This window comes from Pan paniscus, chromosome 5 (assembly GCF_029289425.2).
Source record: "Pan paniscus chromosome 5, NHGRI_mPanPan1-v2.0_pri, whole genome shotgun sequence".
In the NCBI taxonomy this organism is placed as follows: domain Eukaryota; kingdom Metazoa; phylum Chordata; class Mammalia; order Primates; family Hominidae; genus Pan; species Pan paniscus.
In genome coordinates this window covers 90,156,865-90,180,216 of record NC_073254.2, presented here as the reverse complement: position 1 = coordinate 90,180,216, position 23,352 = coordinate 90,156,865, and the positions used below count along the sequence as shown (strand labels likewise).

Sequence of the window (23,352 nt, the reverse complement as noted above, 5' to 3'; positions counted from 1 at the left end):
GGTGGGTGCCTGTAATCCCAGCTACTCTGGAGGTTGAGGCAGGAGAATCGCTTGAACCCAGGAGGCAGAGGTTGCTGTGGGCTGAGATCGCGTCATTGCACTCCAGCCTGGGTGACAGATGAGACTCCTCAGAAACCAACCAACCAACCAAACAACAACAACATAAAACCCCATTTTTTTCTGTTTTGTCATTAAAGTAGCTACAAGTCCCAGTGTTACTCTACTGTATTTCTAGTTCTCATATAAAATAAGATAACGTGCATCCAAGCACCAAGATTTCAGTCTCTACTGCTAATTATTATTTAAAATAATCAAGACTCCTTGGAGAAGACCTGAGTCCGTGTTTGAAGCAATGGAGTCAAGATCGACTTGGGGCATCTTATAATCTTATTCCTTAAAAAAATTCAACAATCTATTTTTGGCTTATGGATGCTAAGCAAAGGAAGTAGGAACCATGACAGCCAACATGGATTCATTTGTTAAATCTTACAGTTCCGAAGAGTAATCTTGATTTTAGCAAACCATTTGTCAAAATCATGTGATACTGTCAATTCCTTGCAAATAGACAAAGAAATGTAGGGTGAGTTTTAGGACAATGAAATGGATTCAGAGCTCACTAAACAATAGATTAGAAGATGATTTACAAGAAGAAAGAATCCCATGGCATTTAGAAAGACCTAATCCTTGACTCTTGGCTTTTTTAGTCAACATTTCTATCAACAACTAGAATGATGACATGCTTATGAAATTTAGCATGACACAAAGTTATAGGGTCAGCCAACCTGCTCTGCAAGAGACAACATTTCAAAAGACATCTTCAGGTTGGAACAAGATATGAACACAAATGATTTGAAATTAATAAGAGGAAACATAAGATCACACACTTAGATTTAAAAAATAAACACACAGTCCATAATGAGAAACACCTCATTTAAAAATATTTTTATAAGGAAGATCCAGGGCTGTTAGTTAACTGAAAATTCGTAATGAATTAACAGAATAATATGGATGCTTTTTTCCAAAAAGCAATACATCTTAGGATGAATTATTGAAGTATCTAGAGCAGGGGTCAGAACTTTCTCTGCAAGGGCCAGATGGAAACTATTTAAGCCTTTATGTACCATATTGTCACAATTGCTCAGTCCTGTTGCTGTAGTGGGATAACAGCCAGAGAAAGAGGCAAAGGAATGTGCATACTTTATTTATGGAAACAAATTCAAATTTCAGATAATTTTCACATATCATGAAATATCTTTTGATTTTTAAAACCCATTTAAAAATATAACTCATTCCCACTGCTCCCCACCAAAAAGCAAAAACCATTCTCAGTTTGTAGGCTGTACAAAGCAGGTGGCAATAGCTTTGGCTAGGGGGTACAGTTTGCTGACTTTGGTCTAAATAAAAAGACACTACTCTGCATTGGTCAAAATATTCCTTGGTAAATGAGAGTCATTTATAAATTAAACATTTCCCAGGGGTGATAATAGTGGAGGAGCTAGACACATTTACTCCATAAAAGAGAAAACTAAGGAGGAGTATGAGGGATATTGAAAAATACTCAAAGGGCTGTCATGTGAGTACAAGCAGGTACTTTACCTGTGTTGTTTTACAGACCAGGTATAATGAAAGGAAGTTCCAGGGAGGCAAAAGTTAACTTTGTGTAAAGAAGAATTTTCATCAAAGAGCTGTCCCATCATAAAATGGGCTGCCCCTTAAGGTTTTTGTGGCATGGCCATCTTTCGAGAATGTTGCTGGAGGGATTCCCCATAGTAGGTGGGAGGTGGGAATCAGGGAAAATTCGAAAATGTTATTAAGAAAATCTAACCTTCAAAAATCCTTAGGACCTCTTGATTAATATACTTCTTTATTTCTTCAAATGAAACTGCATCAGCCTGAAGAAGGAAAAAAAAAAAAAGGTTGTTAAAATAGAGCATAGCACAAATGAATAAAGAATAGAAATATTGGGTTGGCTTGCCTATTTGAAACTTCTGTAGGGATGCATTTATCAAGAAAAATGCTTTTGGCAATTGATTATATTGGGCAATAAATATCTGTTGCTTTGACCAAATTCTGGGAAGAAGTTGAAGTGTGTAATTGCTTTAAAAGCTATGGGCTGGGATCATAACCAGTGGTATCAACAGGTTTCCCATTAAATGGAGACACATGGCTTTATACAGTTAGGGAAGACATTCCTATGACTTCATTTTATAAGGTTAAATAATCTAAAAAGTATAAACATGATGTTAGTAGCCTAACCACAGTTTAACTTTTAACCAATCCCTGGATGGCAAAGTCAATATCTAATTGATATAATGTATTTTCAAAGGAAGACAACCTGGAACAGAACTCCAAGTATGCTGGATTATTTTCAAAAATGTTGTATTCATGGGATAAAAGCAAGTTTTACCCATTTCATCATAAAGTTTATTCTGTAATTTACACATTGCAAGTATATAGGTATTAAGTAATTTTTTTTCTTAATTGGGATCTGGTAAAAGGAAGCAGGCAAATAATGTCAGCTGAATTTTCCACCTGTTGACAAGTAAATCCACATGCATTTGACAAAGAATTTAACATTTATAACAGTAATGTTTTATTATAGTGCCTTGATATTTTTAAAGGAGCTATTATTTTTTTCTTGATGGTTAGAATTTCCAAGTATTTTATTACTCTTTATAGTTGGTGATTATTATCCAGGGGTATATGTGTGGCATTAAAGACAATATGATGAAGATTGGCGGTTGTGACAAAGGCAATAAGCCCCACTTTGAGATATAAACATGAACAAAGACCATAACAGAAGATGGTCAGATGAGAGAGTTGGAAGCTCTATGGAAAATCACCATGCAATGTGAATTTAAGAATGAAGCAGAGCCTACTTAGATAGTGAGCCTTAATTTATTATAAACATTCTTGGGTAGGTTCCTCATCACTCTTCACTGAAAATTCCTCTATCCTGTCTGTGTGTAGATATGTGATAATAGTATTGTTGTGGGGTTTCCTAACATAATGGTGCTAGTTCATTTGTAACAACAAACTGACTTAGAATGACAAAAAATAAAAATAAAAAAAATCCAATATGATGGGCTTATAAAGTGATGATTCTGGTAGGACAGAATAATTCCAAGAATGCTCTATTTCATTAATGAACTTTAATTAATGCAACTAATACCAATTACTGACACAACCCCGAGAGTGAAGTTACACAGGCTTTATTCAAGTAGAGTTTCAGGACAGTGGGGAGAAATATAGAAGTATGAAAATTGTATGAATGCTCAGTTTTGCTTTATAACTGGTATTGGTTGATTATCTGAGGAGAATGTGTCTTTAACTGCCCTACTTCACTTCAAGACCCTCCTTTCTTCCTAACATGGATATTTTCAGATTAAATTTCTCTGCAGAATAGCCACTCACCACTCCTCTTGAGGATTAATAAAGATATGGGCCACTTTGGGAGGCCGAGGCGGGCGGATCACGAGGTCAGGAGATCGAGACCATCCTGGCTAACACGGTGAAACCCCGTCTCTACTAAAAAAAATACAAAAAATTAGCCGGGCGTGGTAGCGGGCGCCTGTAGTCCCAGCTACTCGGGAGGCTGAGGCAGGAGAATGGCGTGAACCCGGGAGGCGGAGCTTGCAGTGAGCCGAGATCGCGCCACTGCACTCCAGCCTGGGCGACAGAGCGAGACTCCGTCTCAAAAAAAAAAAAAAAAAAAAAAAAAAAAATAAATAAATAAATAAATAAATAAAGATATGGGCTTCCTTTACTAAACACTTTTGGCCTAAGTGGTTTCTCCTTCAAGGCACTACTCATGGCAGATTTGTTGTTCTGATATTCAACAAAATAGAGTATGAAATGGACATGTTTCATAGCAATATGAAACAGGCATATGTGGTTTCTGTGTAGTGTAAGGAGACATTAGAGACAGTACCTGTATGTTAAAAGCATGGGTTTGAAGCCTGGGTCCGACCCACTTAATAAATCTGTGACCTTGGGCAAGTTAATGCTCATTTTATGCGTTTATAAAACTGGGCTGAAAAGGACACCAATCCTTCCAGAATGATTGTGAAGATCAAATGAGGTAATGTATAGTAAGTGCTTAGTAGAGGATCTGGCACATAACTTTAAATGACAGCTATTATTGCCCTCACAGGGACCAGTTTAGGTTTGTTTTATTTATTTGAAAGGCAGTATCATTGCTTTCATTGTAAAAGGGATACATGGTCGGTACAAGCCAGGAGCCCTAAAGCGTCTTAGCACTACTTACCGGAATGCCAGGGATGCCTGGAGAGCCTGGAGGGCCTTGGTGGCCAGGGGATCCCATGGAGCCCTTGTTTCCTGGTGGACCCATGGGACCGATGGCCCCCTTCATGCCTGTAAGGCCTGGTTTTCCTCGTTCACCTTGTGAGCCTCTGTCTCCTGGAATCCCCTGATCACCCTGTTAAGGAAAAAATAATAACAAAGAATAATCTCTTCTAGCATCAGCTGTAGTTGAGAGCAAAAGTTCTGGATTCATACTGGCACTTATTAGCTGTTGGGCCTTGTATAAATAACTTAAACTCTCTGTGTCCTAGCCTCCTCTCCTACAAAGTGGGCATATTAATAGTATCCATTAAATAGGGCGATTTTCAGAACTAAATGAATTAACCCAAGTAAAGTGCTCAGAGCAATGCCTGGCACCTTGGCAGTACTTAATACATAAAAGATAGAGAGAATGTTAGGTGTGCTTGGTTGCCCATCTAGGATGATGGCAGTTTTGAGTCAATACCAGCTATCACTTGAGGTCTGGGTCTCCTTTGCAATCATAAAGGAAGATTGCCAAGAGGATCTCATTACTGAGACTTTTCACTTAAAAAAACTTCAGGACATTTAAAATCTCTCCTAAATCATGTGCTCTCCCCACCCCTGGCTTTCCCCTGTTTGTTTGCGCTTTATTAGACTCTTCAGGTTTGTTTTCTGTATTTGTGCTTTACACGTGTATGCATGTGTGTGCATGTTTGTGTGTGTGTGCACGTTGAGTGTGATCACTGTGCCCTAAATATATACCCACGGGAAGGTGAGAAGGGAGAACCATTGAAAAGATCAAAGCAGGTGACTAGGGGGAGGATGTCACTGACATCATTTACTCGATAGTATAAATGAACTATGGAAGAATCAGTTGGGCCAGGCGCGGTGGCTCACGCCTGTAATCACAGCACTTTGGGAGGCCGAGGTGGGAAGATCACCTGAGGTCAGGAGTTCGAGACCAGTCTGACCAACATGGAGAAACCCCGTTTCTACTAAAAATACAAAAAAATTAGCCAGGCGTGGTGGCACATGCCTGTAATCCCAGCTACTCAGGAGGCTGAGGCAGGAGAATCGCTTGAACCCAGGAGGCGGAGGTTGCGGTGAGTTGAGATCACACCATTGCACTCTAGCCTGGGCAACAAGAGAGAAACTCTGTCTCAAAACAAAACAAAACAAAAAAAAACAAGAATCAGTTGAATAAGATGTCATAATTAATTAGTAAAATATTATATTAGATGTGCCTAAATGTGATATGAAGTTTGCTTGATGCTGTTTTTTATCCTGGAATGTGTCTACTACTGTATGTGTTTGTGCAAGAGAGAATGAGAGAGAGAGAGAGAGAGATCATGGCAGTTGCTTCAGTCATAAATTTTCAAATATTCAGTTGCATAACTCCAGGAAGTGATCCTCACACCAAATATGATGGAATGATGCTTGAAGTGGTCCTGTATCTCACTATATTATTCTTTTAACTATGACTACTCTGCAGAAGGGCAAACTCAATTTCTCTTGACTTAAAAATTAACAGAAATAAATGAACAGTTACAGACATTTGTGTGATCATAGAATCAGATATGGAAATAAGCCATGTAGAAAGAAATAAAAGCAGTTGGGCCTAGTATCAACGCTACTGTCTTAGTTATAAAAATATATCTGCATACAGGTCTGTCACTCCAGCTCACATTTGGAGAAATTTCTGAGATGACAAGAAAAAATATTAGCACACTTTGATCAATGATTAATACTCTGATCATGTGCAAGATAAACGCAATCTTTAACATATTAAAATTATTTTATAAGTTAGGTACAAAGATGTTCATTGTAGTGATGTTTATTATTATGACAACTAGAAGGAATCCAAATGTCCAGCGGACTAGGTAAGTGAAATAAGGTATAGTCAAATAGTAGAATAACATATAGCAATTAAAAGGTAGATATAGATCTATATTTACAGACAAGAAAAGATCAATATATATCATTAGGGGAAAAAAGACACAAGACAGCATAAGCTCCTTTTTGGAAAAGTATATGTTTCTATTAATACATATAAATATATGTGTATATTATGTATTAGAGTGAGAGAGATGGAAATATGTACAAATATCACAGTGCTTATCTCTGTGTAGTGGGGTAAGGTAGATTTATTTCCTTTTAAATTTACATCATCTGTATTTTCACATTTCCTTCAGTTATTATGGATTACTTGTATAATGATAAATAAAAGTTAGCAAACTAGACACCAGTATACAAACATATGTGCCCACACTCACATACAATAGCAACCCTTAATAGAATTACACTGAGTAACAATGTTTGAGTAACTTCTTGCAGTGGCATGACTCTACTAGAAATTAATTCTATTAATTCTAGTGGAAATTAATTCTGGTAGAAGTTAATTCTAGTAGAAATCAATTCTACTAGAAAATGTTGAGGTTCATTAAAGGAAATAAAGAGAAATTGCAATAATGACATTAACGCTCCAAACAACACAAAACCATATAACATAATTGGCATTACTAGTAACTTCACTATACTTTCAGTTACACTTTCCATTTCTCTAACCCCTCACACCACCTTCTTTACTCTACTTAGTTTTTCTGCATGTCAGCAGTTCTCAATTGCAGTGATTTTGCTTCCCAGGAGACATTTGGTGATGTCTGGAGACACTTTTGGTTGTCACAATTGGAGGGATGGTGGCGCTACTGCATCTAGTGGATGAAGGCCAGGGATGCTGCTACGCATTTTACAATTCCAAAACAGCCAACCACAACAATTATCTGCCCCTGAATAATCACAGTGCTGAGGTTGAGAAACCTTACTCTAGATAAAAAGAACATGGGTGATGGTTATAGTAGAGATACATGTCTGAGACAGGAGGATAATAAAAGCTTTCCAAATTTAAATAGCAAAGTATACTTGGCTGTGTACAAAGGCCAACTACATAGATGTACCATATAACTTGCTCTGAGTCCGTTGTCATATTTAATGTCTGGTAGAGATCTTTGATCACCTACACCCTAGCCTTTATATATTTGGTGATTTGCAGGGGTCTACACACATAATTGTGTAACTCAAATGATGGGACTGTTGTAACAGACAGACTTGAATAACAATCACAATAGTAATATACATACACGTTCTCCTTTGGGGCCTCTGTCTCCAGGCTTACCCATGATGCCCTGAAAAACAGATGTCAACATGAAAATCACTCCTTGCCAAGATTTTTCATCAGTCTGATTGATATAAATGTTGGTAGGTATTCTGGATGCAGTATGCATTATAACTTTTATTTTAAATCATATTTCCCATACCTGAGCACCTGGTATTCCATCTTTTCCATTTATTCCCTATAAAGAAAAAAAGGATTAATATTTCTAATTCTGCATTAACATAGTTAAACACAACAAAAGCATAAGGTTTCGAGGACAGTTCCTTAATCATATTTCTACTGAGAGCTTGGTAAAGAAAGGTGGTAAAATGGAAAACAAATAAATAGAATCTGACAGTCCTGAGTTCGGATTCTGACACTGTGACTTACTAGTCCCATTAACCTTTTTGGGCAATTTACTTAACCTCAATAGCATCAATCTCTTCACTAGTGAGGAAAATAAATAACCTTAAAACTAAGAATTAAGTGAAATAACATGAAAAATGCATGGTCCTCTATAGTCAACAAAGATTATTTTCCTTTCTCATTCTTCTATTAAGTCATCCTGAGAAATAAGAAGGTGCCTCATGGCATAGGTGGCTGGAGTATGGCATTTTTGTTACCTTCTAACAGGTTTTCCAGCACAGAGTATCATTCTCAGTAAATGGTCTCAGTTGCTGCTGGGGAAATTTCATAACATGGCCAGAGCATGATCCTACTATGAAATAAACTGTCAGTCAGAGAACAATTGTTATTTTTCAGTTGGAAATAAGAAAGAAAAGCAAGAAATGTATAATCATGGTTTTTGACAGTATTAGTCACTTTTTATTAGAAAACTGGAAGTTTCTTGAACTTTAAAAGGGAGTTCTAGAAGTGATAATGAAGCCTAGTCCTGCTTAAAGATTTATAAGGCTGAGAGAACTATTGGCTGGGAGATATAAGAAGGAAAAGTATTTGAGGTCAAATCAAATACCCAGGGCCCAACAGCAAGCGTGTTTTTGAGATCTGATTTGAAGAGGAAGATCAAGGTGAGGAATATGATTTCTTAGCCAGCAGGCAATTGCATGGACTTGCTCCTCTAAAAGCCCAAGGGACTTTTATTGTGCTGGAATGGATTCTGTGGGATGGAACTGCAAAGAACTGCGTGTTTTCACTGCTATAAATTATGCTGAAATCTGTCACAGTTGACAACCCAACCATAGTTCGCCAACCTTTCTGAAACATCCTGGGAATTATTGAGAGTACGTTAAATAAGAACATGTTACCTGAAGTGTATGGTTCAAAGAATTTATTACATTCAGACACACAAGGAACAAGGATAAAGCTGATTAAGGAGAGGATGTGAAAGAAACAGCTGTGTCACTTGAATAAGAGAAGATAAATCTAGAGTAAAAGTGTAGTTCATGTTTTTGGTAACAATATAAGAAAATAAGTAACCCTATAACCTGTTTTTTATCTCCAGTAATTTATCAAAGACTATCATCAGTGTTCTCTTTTGTATAGGAAGGTGTTACTTTCTATCCACAGGGCAGCCCTGCTTTCAGAGATTTTTACAATAACTCATATGTATTTGCTCCTCTCTACCCTCATCTCATTCACCTGGCAGAGCCCCTTTCCTGGGTACATTCTGCCTACCTCACATCTGCATCTGAGCAGCTGATTGGCTGAAGAAAACCACGTATCTTTGCTCGCTTGTTCCAACCCAAATGTTCAACAGCAGATTGCAAGCAGCACCCTCAGCATTACCAGGCCATCCCTCTGTATTTCCCAATTTGACTCCCTTTCTATCTTTCCAAAAGTACACATTTTCCTGTCTCTTCCAAACTTCAGCATCACCTCCCCACTCCTCACACTTGGACAACCTCCATTCTTCTTTCACTAACAAACAAAAGAGACCCCTCTCACCATCCCTCCACCAGTTGCGTCAATCTTCATGGATTTGCACCCCAACTTTGGCACCCCCACACTCCACAGTTAGGAAGGGTGAACTGCCCCTGTTCCTAGTTAAGACCAATTCCCACTTGTGAGTATACCAGTTCTACTCAAAGTAGTCTTCACTCTCCTGTGTCATCAAATTTTCCTCTCTCAACTGGATCATTCTTACCAAGATACTAACATGTGGTGATCTCTCCCACCAATGACCTCTACGTTTCTGATGCAGTAGAGAATTATCACCCCTCATATTACTTACCTGTATGTTGATCACTCCCCTTTCTCTTAAAACAGTTCACTTGACAACAAGGAAACCTCACTTGCCCGATTTTCTTCCTGTCTCTCTGGCTGCAGTTTCACAGCCTTCTTTGTTGGGTTGTCTTCCTAACAGTTGAAGCGCTCTCTTCCCTTCCTATCCACAGAGACTCCACTTTTCCAGGCTCAGGTTTAGATACCCTAATTGGTCTCACCAATCTTGGCCTCTCCTAAGTCTCCACTGTGTACTTGACATCTCCACCTGAATACATACTAGTGCTCCAACATGAACATGTCAAACAGAACTCTTGGCTCTCCCTCCCAAATCCACCTACCTTCAGTCTGCCCCATTTCACCAAACAGCAGCACTCTCACATAGTTGCTCAGACCCTACACCACAGCTGTGATTGGTCTCTTTCCCTCACACTTCTCTAGATTAGTCTATCAGCAAGTTTTGTTGCTTGCTGGCTCTCTCTTCAATGTACATCCTAAGTTCCTCTACTCATGGCTGTTTCCACTGTCATTACTTCTCGTGGAGATGATGGTGATGTTTTCTTACTGTTCTGTCTTCCTCTACCCCACTCCCTACAGCCTACTCTCCACACAATATCAGAGTGATCCTCAAAATGTTCAATCATTTTCATTATTTGCTACAAAAGCTCCAGTGGATTTCCATCATATTTCAAATGAAATCCAAACTTCATTCCCTGGCTTGGAAGTTCTTCATGGTCTGGCCACTGCCTACATCTCCCTCCGTATCTTTCCAACTCTTCCTTCACTTCGTTCATTCTTGACTTCATGCCTTTTGATGAGGTCCTGGACCCCATCAGACTCACTTCTCTCCTAGCCATTTCTTTTTCCTGAAACAATGGTCCTCTGACCTTCCCATGGCTTGACTTCTCACTTTATGCAGGTTTCTGCTCAAATTGCAGGCAAATCTTCTCTGAGCCCACTATTTGAATAATATTCCAGAGCTTTACTCTACTTATACCTTCTTCTACTTGAAACTCTGTGTGTGTGTGGGTGTGTGTGTTGTTTTTATCTGTTTTCCTATATTACAATGCAAAAGCTATGAGTTGTTACCACCTAGAACAGTGCCTAGCATGTAGGAGGTGCTCAAGAAATATTTGGTGATGAACAAATTGCTTTTTGCATAATCTCCTGGGAACTCAGTGGCAGGCTTTAATGATATGCCTTGCAGGGGATGGGAATGAGGAGGTAAGAGGAGGCAGGGAATGAAACTAATATTATTGAGTACCTCCCATAGCCAGGCACTGGAAATGCTTTCCATATGTCATGGCACTTAAGTGACTCATAAAATCCTTTGAACCATAATTCAGACCCAGATCTTCCTGACTCTAAATTACATTTTTTTCATGTCTTCTCTGAGGAAATGGTGGCCACCAACCCTGAAGGTTTCACAGAGGTGCCAAACTGGCTTCCTGAATTTTGCACTGTTTGTTCACCTCGACTTCTTTCCCATACACACCACAGCAAACAAATCAGCAGTGACCTTCTGTAAAGGATAACTCTGAGAGTGAGGTCTGTCTTATTCATCTTAGATCCCCTCCCTAAGGGCCCAGCACATTCTTAGCAAACAGCAGTGACTAGATGAATTTATGTGGAACTGGATTAGTCAGAATGATTGTTACAATGTCACATCAATACCACAGATCAGTAACCAAGAGCTCTTTTAGGACACAAGGGGATGAGACATTCACCAGTAGTGATTTATGAAAGTGTAAGAAAACAAGGCGTGTATACAAAGGAGGAAATTTGAGAAAATAACTTCTACTTTAGGATTTGGTTTAACGTACAGGTATTATATCTATAAGTCTTTGGTTTCTTTATACTTTAGGACGTGACAGGCCATTATATTTTCTTTAAATCTGTTGAGAACATTAGGCTTAAGAAATGATGAGTCAGATTTCCTGACGCTTAAATCTCTCACCATTTTCAACACTGTTTAAGACATAAAGATACCACACACAGATCTAGGGAACTCAATAAGAACTCCTGCCCTTGCCATCAAAAATCCATCTGCACATTCTTCTTACTCCTTGGAAACTGCTTATTCAAATCTCAGAATTTCTGAGGTGGTAGATGAGGAGATAATGTTAGAGCATTTCTCTAGGTGGCATATTTTAAGTAGTAAGAAGTACTTACTGGCTTTCCTGAGGGTCCTTCTGGTCCAGGGAAACCTGTATCTCCAACAGGTCCTCTCTCACCCTATAAACACATCCACAGACACAAATTAATTGCCAACAAATGTTTTAAAACTGCATGCAAGTACAACACAAGTACAACTGTCATGAAAGTAACTGCCAACTCACCGGTTCCCCTGGAACTCCTGGAGGCCCTGGAGCACCAGGTTTTCCCTGGCAAGGCAAATTGAAGAGAAATGTTAGGAGCCAAATTGCTGAACGACACCATATGCTTCTCTTCCCCCAACCCCAATTGAGTTTAAAGTGCTCCCAAGGGTGATGCTCTCCAGTGGCATTTCTGGCCAGGTGTGGTGGCTCACGTCTGGAATCCCAGCACTTTGGGACGCTGAGGTGGATGGATCACTTGAGGTCAGGAGTTCAAGACTAGCCTGACCAACGTGGCGAAACCCTGTCTCTACTAAAAATAATACAAAAATTACCCAGGCATGGTGGGACATGCCTGTAATCCCAGCTACTCGGGAGCCTGAGGCAGGAGAATCACTTGAACCCAGGAGGCGGAGGTTGCAGTGAGCTGAGATCATGACATTTCACTCCAGCCTGGGTGAAGGAGTGAGACTCCGTCTCAATAAATAAATAAATAAATAAAGTGGCATTTCTAAGGGGACAGAGACTGGGGAACATATAGTCAACTCCACAGGCCATAAGTTTCAGACTGGGGTGCAGTTCTTTGAATATATATTTGTGTGGATGGTGGAGAGTAGGAGAGGAGAATGTTTTTGAAAATATTAGCCCAAAGTATCATCATTATTGGACATCCCTCTTGTGCTTATTTTCCTGGCAGCTCTTCTTTACTTTGGGAGTGGAGAAATGGGCACAAAGCATCAAATAAGTTTTTTTCTAGGCTTTGAGATTCACAAGAGGGCTTTTAAGTTCATAGTATGACAACCTGAAAAAATCATGTTTGATTTGAAAAGCCATGTTTTGTTGACAGGAAAAGAAACAGATAAGTTTGTGTCACTACACCATGGCTTGGATGACCGATCCTGGAGCAGACAGACCACAGCGAGGGACGAGAGGGGCAGACGGTCCAGTGGAGACTGGAAGCACACAAGGCCTGAGTGTGCAGGCAAGGCTTGGTTGCCTCTGAGAAGGAACCACCTCCTGTCCCTTGGTCTAATGTGGCTGGGAAAGATAGACGACGTGGGATGTAGGTGTAGTGGGGCTGAGACCTGAGAAAGCCAAGTAGGTTTTGGAGAAATATGAAAAGAAATGGGCTTTTTCCAACTTGCTGCTTAGAATTCTGGAAGGAGATCCCTCCATAGGTAGAGATACGGTGCCGAATGGCAAAGCTAGGCAGGCAGAAGTTAGAGAGAGCATCCCTGGGTCCCCACAGCTTGCCTGTGCTGAAGTTGTTGGGGGACTGAGTGGGAAGATGTATTAGAGCTGAGAAGGCCAATGACCTGAAGGGTCTTATTGTGGGACATGGCGGGTATGGAGGGCTCGGGCCTTGAGATCTGAGACAAAGAGATAAGGGACATTGATGGAAGTCATTCCTAAGGTCAGGTAGGACCAGTGGAGAACTCAGAGCATCCGGGGGAGAGCAGGCTGACCGGAGGCCCCACCCCACGACCAACACTCACAGGCACTTCCTCCTGTAAACCCACACGCCATCCTCAGAGAAAGGCAAAGAAAGAAGCTCTAGGGGAAATCCCTGGTTAGCCCTGAATATACTGGAAAGGGATAGACCAGTCCGTTCTAGGAAGAGCAGGATTGGGTCCCCTTGGTAATCAGCTGAGTTACCAATGTCTCTGTGTGGGCAGGCCCCAGCCCTGCTTCAACTAGAACAATCACCATTTTTCGAAAAAAATTTTTTATCATGGTAAAATATACATAACCTAAAGTTTACCCTCTAAACCATTTTTAAATGCACACTTAAGTGGCACTAAGTGCATTCACACTGTCATCTAGCCATCACCATTGTCTATTTCTAGATTCTTTTAACTATTTTATCTTCTGAGCCACAGAAGGGCCAGTTATAAAAATCTAACATGCATCTTTAACTGAACATGTTTGTAGTATGTAAATTTTTTACCCTTTCTTATTTATGTAATTGTCAGTCAATGCTTTTATTTTATTTTATTTTTTGAGACAGGGTCTTGCTCTGTTGCCCAGTCTGGAGTGCAGTGACATGATCTCAGCTCACTGCAACCTTTGCCTCCCATGCTCAAGTGATCCTCCCACCTCAGCCTCCAAGCAGTTGGGACTAAAGGTGCCCAGCTAATTTTTGCACTTTTTGCAGAGACAAGAGTTTTGCCATGTTTCCCAGGTTGGTCTCTAACTCCTGGGCTCAAGTGTTCTGCCCATCTTGGCCTCCCAGAGTGCTGGGATTACATGTATGAGTCCACTGTGCCTAGCCAGTTAATGTTTTTAATTATGACATATGAAAACTGCTTTTTTAGTAAATATATCAGATCTTAGACATCCAACTAAGTGGCAGGCTAGCCCCTTATCTCAATAATGCTTCCTCTTTGAAAAACATATTTGGAATTTCTCATTTGGATTGCCTGTGGCCACTGTTGCACGTCTTTTAAATACTTTCAATGGTGGCCAGTATTTTTTCCTAGAAGATAAGCTTAATTTAGGGTAATAGCAAAATGTAATTTGTAGACACACCTGGGTGAACACAATGAAAAAAACTAGGCTTTATTTTATCACAAGGAAACAAAAATTCAAATCACAGGATGTGAGTATAAGAGGAACAGGTTGTAAAGGTTCTCTAAGGACACTTCCAGAAACTGATTTCCAAATATGTTGCTGGGAATGGCTGTGAGTGGGGCAGTAGTGAGGGAATAGAATTAAGTGTGTAGTCAACTGTCAAGAATACTTCCTTTTATAAAAAATTTGGAAGAGCTTTCCAAAGAAGATATTTTCATGCTACTTTTACAGTCATACGAATATTTGACTTGATCTATAATGGCTAAGTAAGGGAATGTCATCATCTACGAAGGATGCAGATGATGGATGGGGCTCTATTTTGTGTTGTTAGAAGTTAATGGAGTGAAGTAGAGTGGCTCTGAGCACTTTGTGGGATGGCAGTGGGAGATGAGCAGGGCTTTGGGTGGTGTTGGGTGTCAGTAGATCTCGGTGGGTGACTGTGGGTGGTGATTGTAGGGCCTTTATCTTATCTTATCTTTCTTATATTCTTGTGATACAAGCCCATGGTTTCCATTGACTTTCCTGTAATGTTATCCTGGACCTGCCCTGCAGGAGCACCTAGCAAGAGGATAAATGGCCTCTTATTCATAAAGCGTGACCACAAAATTTTAATTAGAGCATCATGAATGAAGATCAGAATGATCTCTAGGGCTCAGAGAAATAATTTCAACCTTTCCTGGAACACTTCCTATTCATTTGAAAAGGCCTTGATGAGATTAAAACATTTGACACCAGAGAGCAACAAAAATGATTGAGAGGATTGAAGGGCTAGTTTACGAGGAAACATTAGCAGCAATAAAGCTCTGCTAATAACACTGGGCTAAGGAATAACTCAGGCAGATTGCATTAATACAAGGAACTTGAAGTACATGCCTGAGGATAAGAACTCTGTCTTTTGAAGACTGAGAAACCTTGAAATATGACAAGAATAGAGAAACACAATAAACTTTCCAAAGCTGTGCTCATAAATTAATGTATAGTAACTGTGTTTCCTCTCCCCTCCATGAAAGTGACTTGGGAAGAAAATAAAAGAGGACAAAAAACAAAACAAAAAAAAGAAATAGAGGATTGTGGAGGTGGAAAATACAGGTGGCATTATTTATGAAACTAGAATTGTCAGGAACCTAATGCCATGGGAGTTATGGTATGCTCTCCTGCCTGTCTTGATCCCTGGCCACGGATGTATCATGGAGATAGAACCGTTTACCTGTGAAAATGATGTGAAGTAATCTGAACTCACCGACATCCCTGCTATTCCTGGGGGACCTGCTGGGCCTCGATCTCCCTGTTGGGATTTAAAAACATTGCTACTTTAATGACATCAATGAAGTCTTTAGTTATGAAATTAATTCTCAAATAATAATTTGGATTTGGTAAAGCTTTCCTTTGGATCTGATAAGTGTTATTGATATTAGATGGGGTGAAGCTAGTGTGTAGATGGAAAAATAGCAAACTGAGTAGCTAATTGACAACTGAACTTGTTACAGCTTTTTTATTTTCCATAAAACTAAAGTAAATAATAGTTTTAATGAAAGCAAGCATAGATATTATCATTTCTGTGACCTATTTTAATGTCCCTTTACATACTTATAGCTAAAATTAGTCAATATTTTTATTCTACATGTTCAAAAGATCATTACTCTTGCTTAAAAGATTAAGCACTTTGAGTGTCTTCCAAAAAGCTTTTCCTATCCTTGTCTCATTGGATATAGAGTTAGAATAAAATGATCTACAACTAATGATTTGTAGTTCTCATTTGGCCAATTAGAAGATCCCTTGAATTGCTCTGAACAACAGAGTGACTCAACTCCTTTTTAAGAGCCAATGTGATATTTTAGATAAAGCTGACAATGCTAAAAATACTAATGACTATATATATGGGATAATAAAATGGCAATTTTTGGGGGCAGAAACTGAATTTAAAAAACTTTACTCAAGGACATAAAAAGCTTGATTTAATGAATGACGAGATATGCCCTGTTCTTGGAGAGCAAGACAATGTTGTAAAGGTGTCATTGCTAACTAAACTAATTTATAAATTTAATGCAATTCTTACAAAATTGCAGTGTGATCAAATGATACTAAAGTTTACTTGGGATAATAACTGAGAGGATAAAAAAATTAAAAGAAGAATAATAAAGAGATACTAGTAATACCAACATTTAAACATATAATAAATAAAGCTACAATGGAATATTGGCATAAGATTAAGCAGCATATCAAAATACTGTAACAGAAATATCAGAAACAGATCGGCATTTATAATAGGATTTTATTTAACAAACAGTTCTAATAACTGGATAATTTCATTGAAAAAAGTTTGATTCTTCTCTTTACATTATATCCCATATGAATTCCACATAGATTTATATAAAAACAAAATAATATACATTATAAAAGAGCTCAAAGAATATATTAGTGACATTCTGATTTTGGTTGAAAATAAAAGTAGAAATCATTTTGTGCATAAAACCAAAACAAGAAATCATAAAGAAATATAGTGTTAGATTTGACTGCATTAAGGTTATATTTACAATAAGATTAAACGTAAAAATGAAAACTCCAACACATGAGATAGAAGTAATGTCTTTAACGTATGAAGCATAGCCATCATCAAAAAGAAAAAAATAACTGATAGAAAAATGGGTAAAGGACGTAAACAGGCAATACACATCAATTTCCCTCTGTTCCTTTTGAATTACAAAATTTTCATTTTTAAAATTAATATACTAGAACTTTTCATTCAATGAAATATTTGCATGTCTCATGCCTCTCATTCCTTAACCACTATCCTCGAATGAACTTGCCTCTTATTTTCATAGTTACACCTGACACTTTGTCAATAAAAATATTTGCTGCCCATCCATAATCTCAATTTCATGTGTTCCAACTTTGGACCACCATTCCACATCATTCTAATTCACTCTTTGAGTACCTTGAACCCCTAAACTCTAATCCATTGATGGTACAAATTTGTTATCTTTCACTCCCTAGATGGCCTCTCCCTCTTTCTTGCCTAGTTAAAATTCCATGGTTACTTGTTAGAATCATTCCCTTGTGTATGCCAATAAGCCAGTAAGGGTCTTTTCCCATTTTTCCGTCCAGTACTCACCGTCAAAAGCAGAACATTGTTGAAATCCAACCCCCCTCCTATTCTGTGTCTTTACCTGAATGTCTGAACATGGCTGGAAAAGCACATGTAGTCCTGTTTTTTTTTTTTTTTTTTTTTTTTTTTTTGAGACGGAGTCTGGCTCTATCACCCAGGGTGGAGTACAATGGCACGATCTCGGCTCACTGCAACCTCTGCCTCCTGGGTTCAAGTGATTCTCCTGCCTCAGCCTCCTGAGTAGCTAGGATTACAGGTGCCTGCCACCACGCTTGGCTAATTTTTGGTGGAGATGGGGTTTCACCACGTTGGCCAGGCTGGTCTTGAACTCCTGACCTCAGGTGATCCGCCTGCCTTGGCCTCCCAAAATGCTGGGATTACAGGCGTGAGCCACTGTGCCTTGCCAGCACACATAGTCTTGTTGAGAGGTCTCACTTCAGTTCATGACCATGAACCTCAAGAGGGTCCCTAGGGCTGAGCAGTCATCACACTTCTGTGGTCCCTGAACTATGGACCTTCTCCCCAACCTCTTACCCTACCTTGCTCTCAGATTAATGGCCTTGCTTCCTCTTTATCTGAGAAAATTTAAGCAATCAGAAAACAACTTTTGTAGACTCCATCCAATACATCTTCCCACCTATCAGCCTCTGTCCCCATACTCTGCTTTCTCCCCTTTTACTGTAGATAAACTATCCTCTCTGAAGCCAAACCCTCCACATATGCACTAGGTCCCCTTCCCTCTAGGCTACTTAAAGACATTGGTCCAGCACTCTCTCCTTTCTCTCCAGCATCATCATCCCCATCTTCCCCCTCTCTACTGAGTCATTCCTTTAGCATATAAGCAGTCCGATATTTTTATTATCTTCAAAATCTATCTTATAAAACCTCGACCCTACTTCCTCTAGTAGCCTCTGGCCTATTTATTCGCTATCGTTTGCAGCAAAACTCTGTCAGCATTATTTATACTGACTTGCTGACTCTATTTTTTTCCCTCGTTCTCTCTTAAACCCATTCAAGTCCATGGTTGTTCCTACCATACAGTGAAATAATAATTTCTCTGGTAAAGGTCATCCATGACCTCTACATTGCTAAATCCAATGTTCAATACTTGACCATTCTACCTGGCCCCATCTCCATTGTACTTGACCTATCTGCAGTATTTGAGACAGGAGATCACTCCTTTCCCTTTGATTCATTATTCTCTCGTGGATTGTAGGATACCAAGTTTTCCTCCTGCCTCACTGGTTACTTCTTAGTCTTCCTTGCTCTTTCCTCCTTTTCTTGATCTCCTAATACTGGAGGGCCTTGGGGCTCAATCCTTGACTCTTCTGTTTCTAAAAACTCTATTGGCATTCCCTTGGTAATCTTATCCAGTCTTCCGCTTTACAACAGCATCTCTATGCTTAGAACAGCCAAATTTATATCTCCACTTAGACTTCTTTTCCACATTCCTTACTTTTATATCAGACTGCCTACTCAATACCTTCACTTTGCTGTCTAACAGATATCTCCAGATTTGGTCTCATGTACAAAATTAAACTCCTGATAATTCCACCCCTTCAAAATAGGCCTTGCTCATAGCTGTCCTCATTTCAGATGATGTCCGCCCTATTTTGCAAACTGCTCAGGTCATAAAACTGAAGGTCGTGTTTGACTCCTCTTTATTCTCTAATAATCCAATCAATCTGAAAATCCTATCAGTGCTACCTTCAAAATATATCCAAATCCAGGCATTCTCACTATCTCCACTGTTTCTGCTCTGATCTGAGCCAACATCAACTGGCACCTGGATTACTGGATATCTTCTAACTGGCTTCCCTACTTCCACCCTTGCAACCCTCTGGCTGCAAGTTCCCTCATGCCACTACTCAGAAATCACCGATGGCTCTGCATTTTACAAAGATTGAAAGATAAAGGCCTTACAATGGCTGTTAAGCCTTTTTATTAGTGTTTCTCAAACTTCCTGTGGTAAAAGAGCAATCTTTTATTTATTTTCTAACATATCATGAACAAAGATAATTCTACCATCACATGCTTGCTAGACAATTTTAGACAAATTACTGGACATGTTTTTAGGTGCTTACTCTCAATCTCTGTACTAACCTTGCCACCGAACCCATAACAAAGGGTCTGCAGACTGGCACTGGTTCTCCACTGGCTATACATTGAGTAGTACTGCTCTACATGACAAGGCCACTTCCCACGTCCACCCCCACCTCTCTGACCTCATCTCCTACGACTATCTCCTCACTCCCTCCCCTGGTCTCTTTGGATACATCAGGAAATCTTATGTCTCAGACTCTTTAGACCTGCTGTTTCCTCTTCCTGGAACATTATTCCTCCAGACTGGAGGGGACTTGGTTCTCCCTCTCACCTCCTTCAGGTCTTTGCTCAGATACTGCCCTCCTACCCCGTCAGCATTCCTGATCCTCCTTAACCCATTCTACTTTTTCTTTGTTTCCATAGGCCCAACAATAAGATGTAATTTTAAAACGTTTATTCTTTTAGTTTCTATATCCTTTTGCTAGAATGTAAGTCCCATGAGTACATACATTTTTGTCTGTTTTGTTCCTTTATATATCCCTAACCTAAAACAGTTTTTGGCCCATTAGGTGCTCAGTAAACAATTTTGAATGTTGAATAAATGAACACATCTCTAACTTCTGTGCTTACCTTTACACCTGGAAATCCTTCTAATCCTGGCAACCCCATTGCACCAGGCTCTCCCTGTTAAATATGAACACAAGAAATGCAGGAGCAATAATCAAAATGTTTTTAAGCATTGGTTTCCAAAGCAAAGATATTTTTTGCTTAACCTTCCCACCCCAAACATCGATGTGTAATTTAGCAAGGAAATGATATGCCCTATTTTTAAGCAATGTATTATTGCATTTGGTGTTTGAAAATAGTTTGAGAATAAAAGCTATTCTGCAGAGAGGTATACTTTCTGATTAATCATTTTCATTCTGATTGAGAATCTAATCAGAATGAATCCCTCTACTCAGTTATAACTCCAATTTCAATAAGAACTAGAACGAAAGATGGGGCTTTAATAAAGTTTGCCAATTTGTGAGCTACCTGGTGCTGCTAGATTTTCAGAGAATAAGAATAAACTGTTTAAGAGTAGATGAAGATGGAGCACTCAAAGCAGTGTTTATCATCTTTAAGTATTCTCTGCAGCTGGACAAGAATTGTGAATGCTTAAGAAGTTGACCCCAGGATCATTATCTCCAATAACACTAAAAGTTATTGCTCAAGTTGATGAGTCACTGGAAGGGGGTAGATTAGTGTTTTCTATTTTAAAAAATCTTTACATTTTCTAGTGTATGGTCCCAGGCTAACTGGAGCCTGTAGATCCTCAAGAAACACTTTGGGAAAAGCTGTGGTGAAGGAAGTTGCTAACTCTGAACAAAAAAAGCATTAGGGAAGGGGTGTTCAATATTTTGGCTTCCCTGGGCCACATTGGAAGAAAAAGAATTGTCTTCCAATAAAATACACTAACACTAACGATAGCTGATGAGCTAAAATAATCACACACAAAAAGATCTCCTAATGTTTTAAGAAAGTTTACAAATTTGTGTTGGCCATATTCAAAGCTTTCCTGAGCTGCATGCAGCCCATGGGCCATGGGTTGGACAAGCTTGCATTAGGGCTTTAAGTTAAAAAAGAGATAAAGTGGGAAGTTGTTTGATGCCTTCTTGTTAATAAATTAATGTTCACTGCAAATATTTTCTTAGGACACTGGATGCTTTAGACATAATCACAAAGAAACAGGAGCTTTCAAATTGTATTCTCTGTAAGTGTATTTTCGCATACATAATTCTAATCTGCTTCAAAAATATTACCAGGGATATAACTTCATTATTATTTATAACATTGCCCTTATTACAGAATACTTAGTGAGTGAGCATATGAATTGATATGTTTTCTATGTTTCAGAAATCTTTTAAAATGCCCCCTAATATGTAACTTGACAACTGATCAAAAAAAAAGTTCAGATTCTGTTCTGCATAAAGTTCTGTATAAGAGGCCCTAGGTTGCTGACAAAGGAAACACACTCTTTGATTCTCCTTGTTTACATTCTCAACAGTCCTTAAGACAGAGGTGTTCAATCAATCAACATTTGTTTGAAAGTAGCTAATAATTAAATATTTAATTAAACATCACTTATAAACTGAATACCAAAGGAATGAAATGGAGCGCCTCAGAAGATAATAAATTCAATTAAGGGTAATATTCCTCTAGAAAGGTTTATGGAGAAGATTAGAAATAGTAAGGCAGGTCTATTGTCATGGGATTTGAAGAATGTTGGAAGAGTAAATTTCCAACCTCAAAAAGACTTCTCAAGTTTTTCCTCTGTGATCTACAATTCTATCATTCCTGGATTATTTCTATGGCAGGAACTATTATTTTTCCCTACAGGACAGCTGGTGGGAGATGATGAGAGTTTCAGGGTGGTGCTGACAGAGAATCCAAAAGAGTAACTTCAAAGTTTCATCCAGGATGAGGCTGAATGTGTATACTAAATGTGTATTTAATTTCATGATTGCATTTTTCTGTTTCTGTGCTTCACTCAATTCACATCTCTAAAAGCAAGGAACACACTTCAATCAGTTTTTATTCTTCATCCTTTGTTGTAGCTAAGAAATTTGAAGACTAATCTCTTCAAATTCTATGCAAATAGGTCTACATTTTTGTTGCCAGCCCCTTTTCAATGCCAGTAAATTATAATTTATCCTTTATTATAATACTTAAAAAGTTCTTATGTTAGTCTGCAGTTATTAATGCAAGAACTTCAAAGAATGTCCCCAAAAAGTCAGTGAGAAGCCTAGGTGCTTTTAAATGATTCAGAGAAGCTGTTTTGTGTGTATGAGTATGAGAGAGAAAGACCAGGAGGAAATTTTTATCAACAAGATGTAAGAAAATTAAAATTAGAACGAAGCATATAGTTGGTTTCAGGCAAAGATAGGGTAGACAGGGTGAATGAATAGTAAAACAAAGGAAACTGAATTACAGAATATGATCCTAACTAGTTGAAACAATGCTTTCAGGGGATAACAATTTGGCTTTTAATATATATTGCCCAATAACAAAATCAAAGAGCTCTTTAATGCATCTCTTTAAAATACGTTTTTAGACATAAAAACATTACTTGTTACGACTTGTCCCTTTGCTGGTTTAAAATTTATTCATTGAGTTTTAACAAACTGTACTATAATGAAAAGGCTTTAAATTGTTTTTCACATGGCAATGGAAAGTGGTTTGAAATTTTATTTCAGCTTTAGGTACATTTGAGTTTCAAGTATATACCCAAAGGTTAAAATATATACAAATGAAACATGAAGGATATGCTTGAAAAAGACATGACAGGAGAAAATGCCCAGCAATAAAGGGCATCTAATTGAATTTGGCAGAACTTTTACAGAGGCTCCATGGTTCAGAAAGATGCTGAGAACAATTATCGTCCTTTAGGCGGCTGGAGGACATTATCTCCTTCCATGCTGAGCATAACCTCCTGATACATTCCTCCTAATAAGCAGCCTTATGACAAAACATATCTCCTGCAAAATAATTGCCTAAGACGTTTAAAGCAAATAAACAGTTCCTTTTTTTGTTGGGGAGATGGCAGATATATGAAGGGATTTCTTTCCAGTAAGTATTTCTCTTCCACAATCCACTTAAAATTGAATCAATTATCAGAAGAGGGCTATTAGAAGAAAGTGTCCCATTTATCAGAGTTTATA

At 38.6% G+C, this 23,352-nt stretch overlaps 1 protein-coding gene across 1 annotated transcript in view; it reads right to left on the bottom strand.

Moving 5' to 3' along the window:
• COL19A1 (collagen type XIX alpha 1 chain) overlaps nt 1-23,352 on the bottom strand; it is a 342,117-nt gene that overhangs the window by 23,189 nt on the left and 295,576 nt on the right. Inside the window, exons 42-49 of the mRNA XM_055113849.2 lie at nt 20,282-20,335; nt 15,743-15,787; nt 11,956-12,000; nt 11,789-11,851; nt 7,599-7,634; nt 7,422-7,466; nt 4,268-4,438; nt 1,826-1,892 (exon numbers count right to left, since the gene is read on the bottom strand). Coding sequence (XP_054969824.1) covers nt 1,826-1,892; nt 4,268-4,438; nt 7,422-7,466; nt 7,599-7,634; nt 11,789-11,851; nt 11,956-12,000; nt 15,743-15,787; nt 20,282-20,335 — 526 coding nt within the window. The remainder of the gene's footprint in view (nt 1-1,825; nt 1,893-4,267; nt 4,439-7,421; nt 7,467-7,598; nt 7,635-11,788; nt 11,852-11,955; nt 12,001-15,742; nt 15,788-20,281; nt 20,336-23,352) is intronic.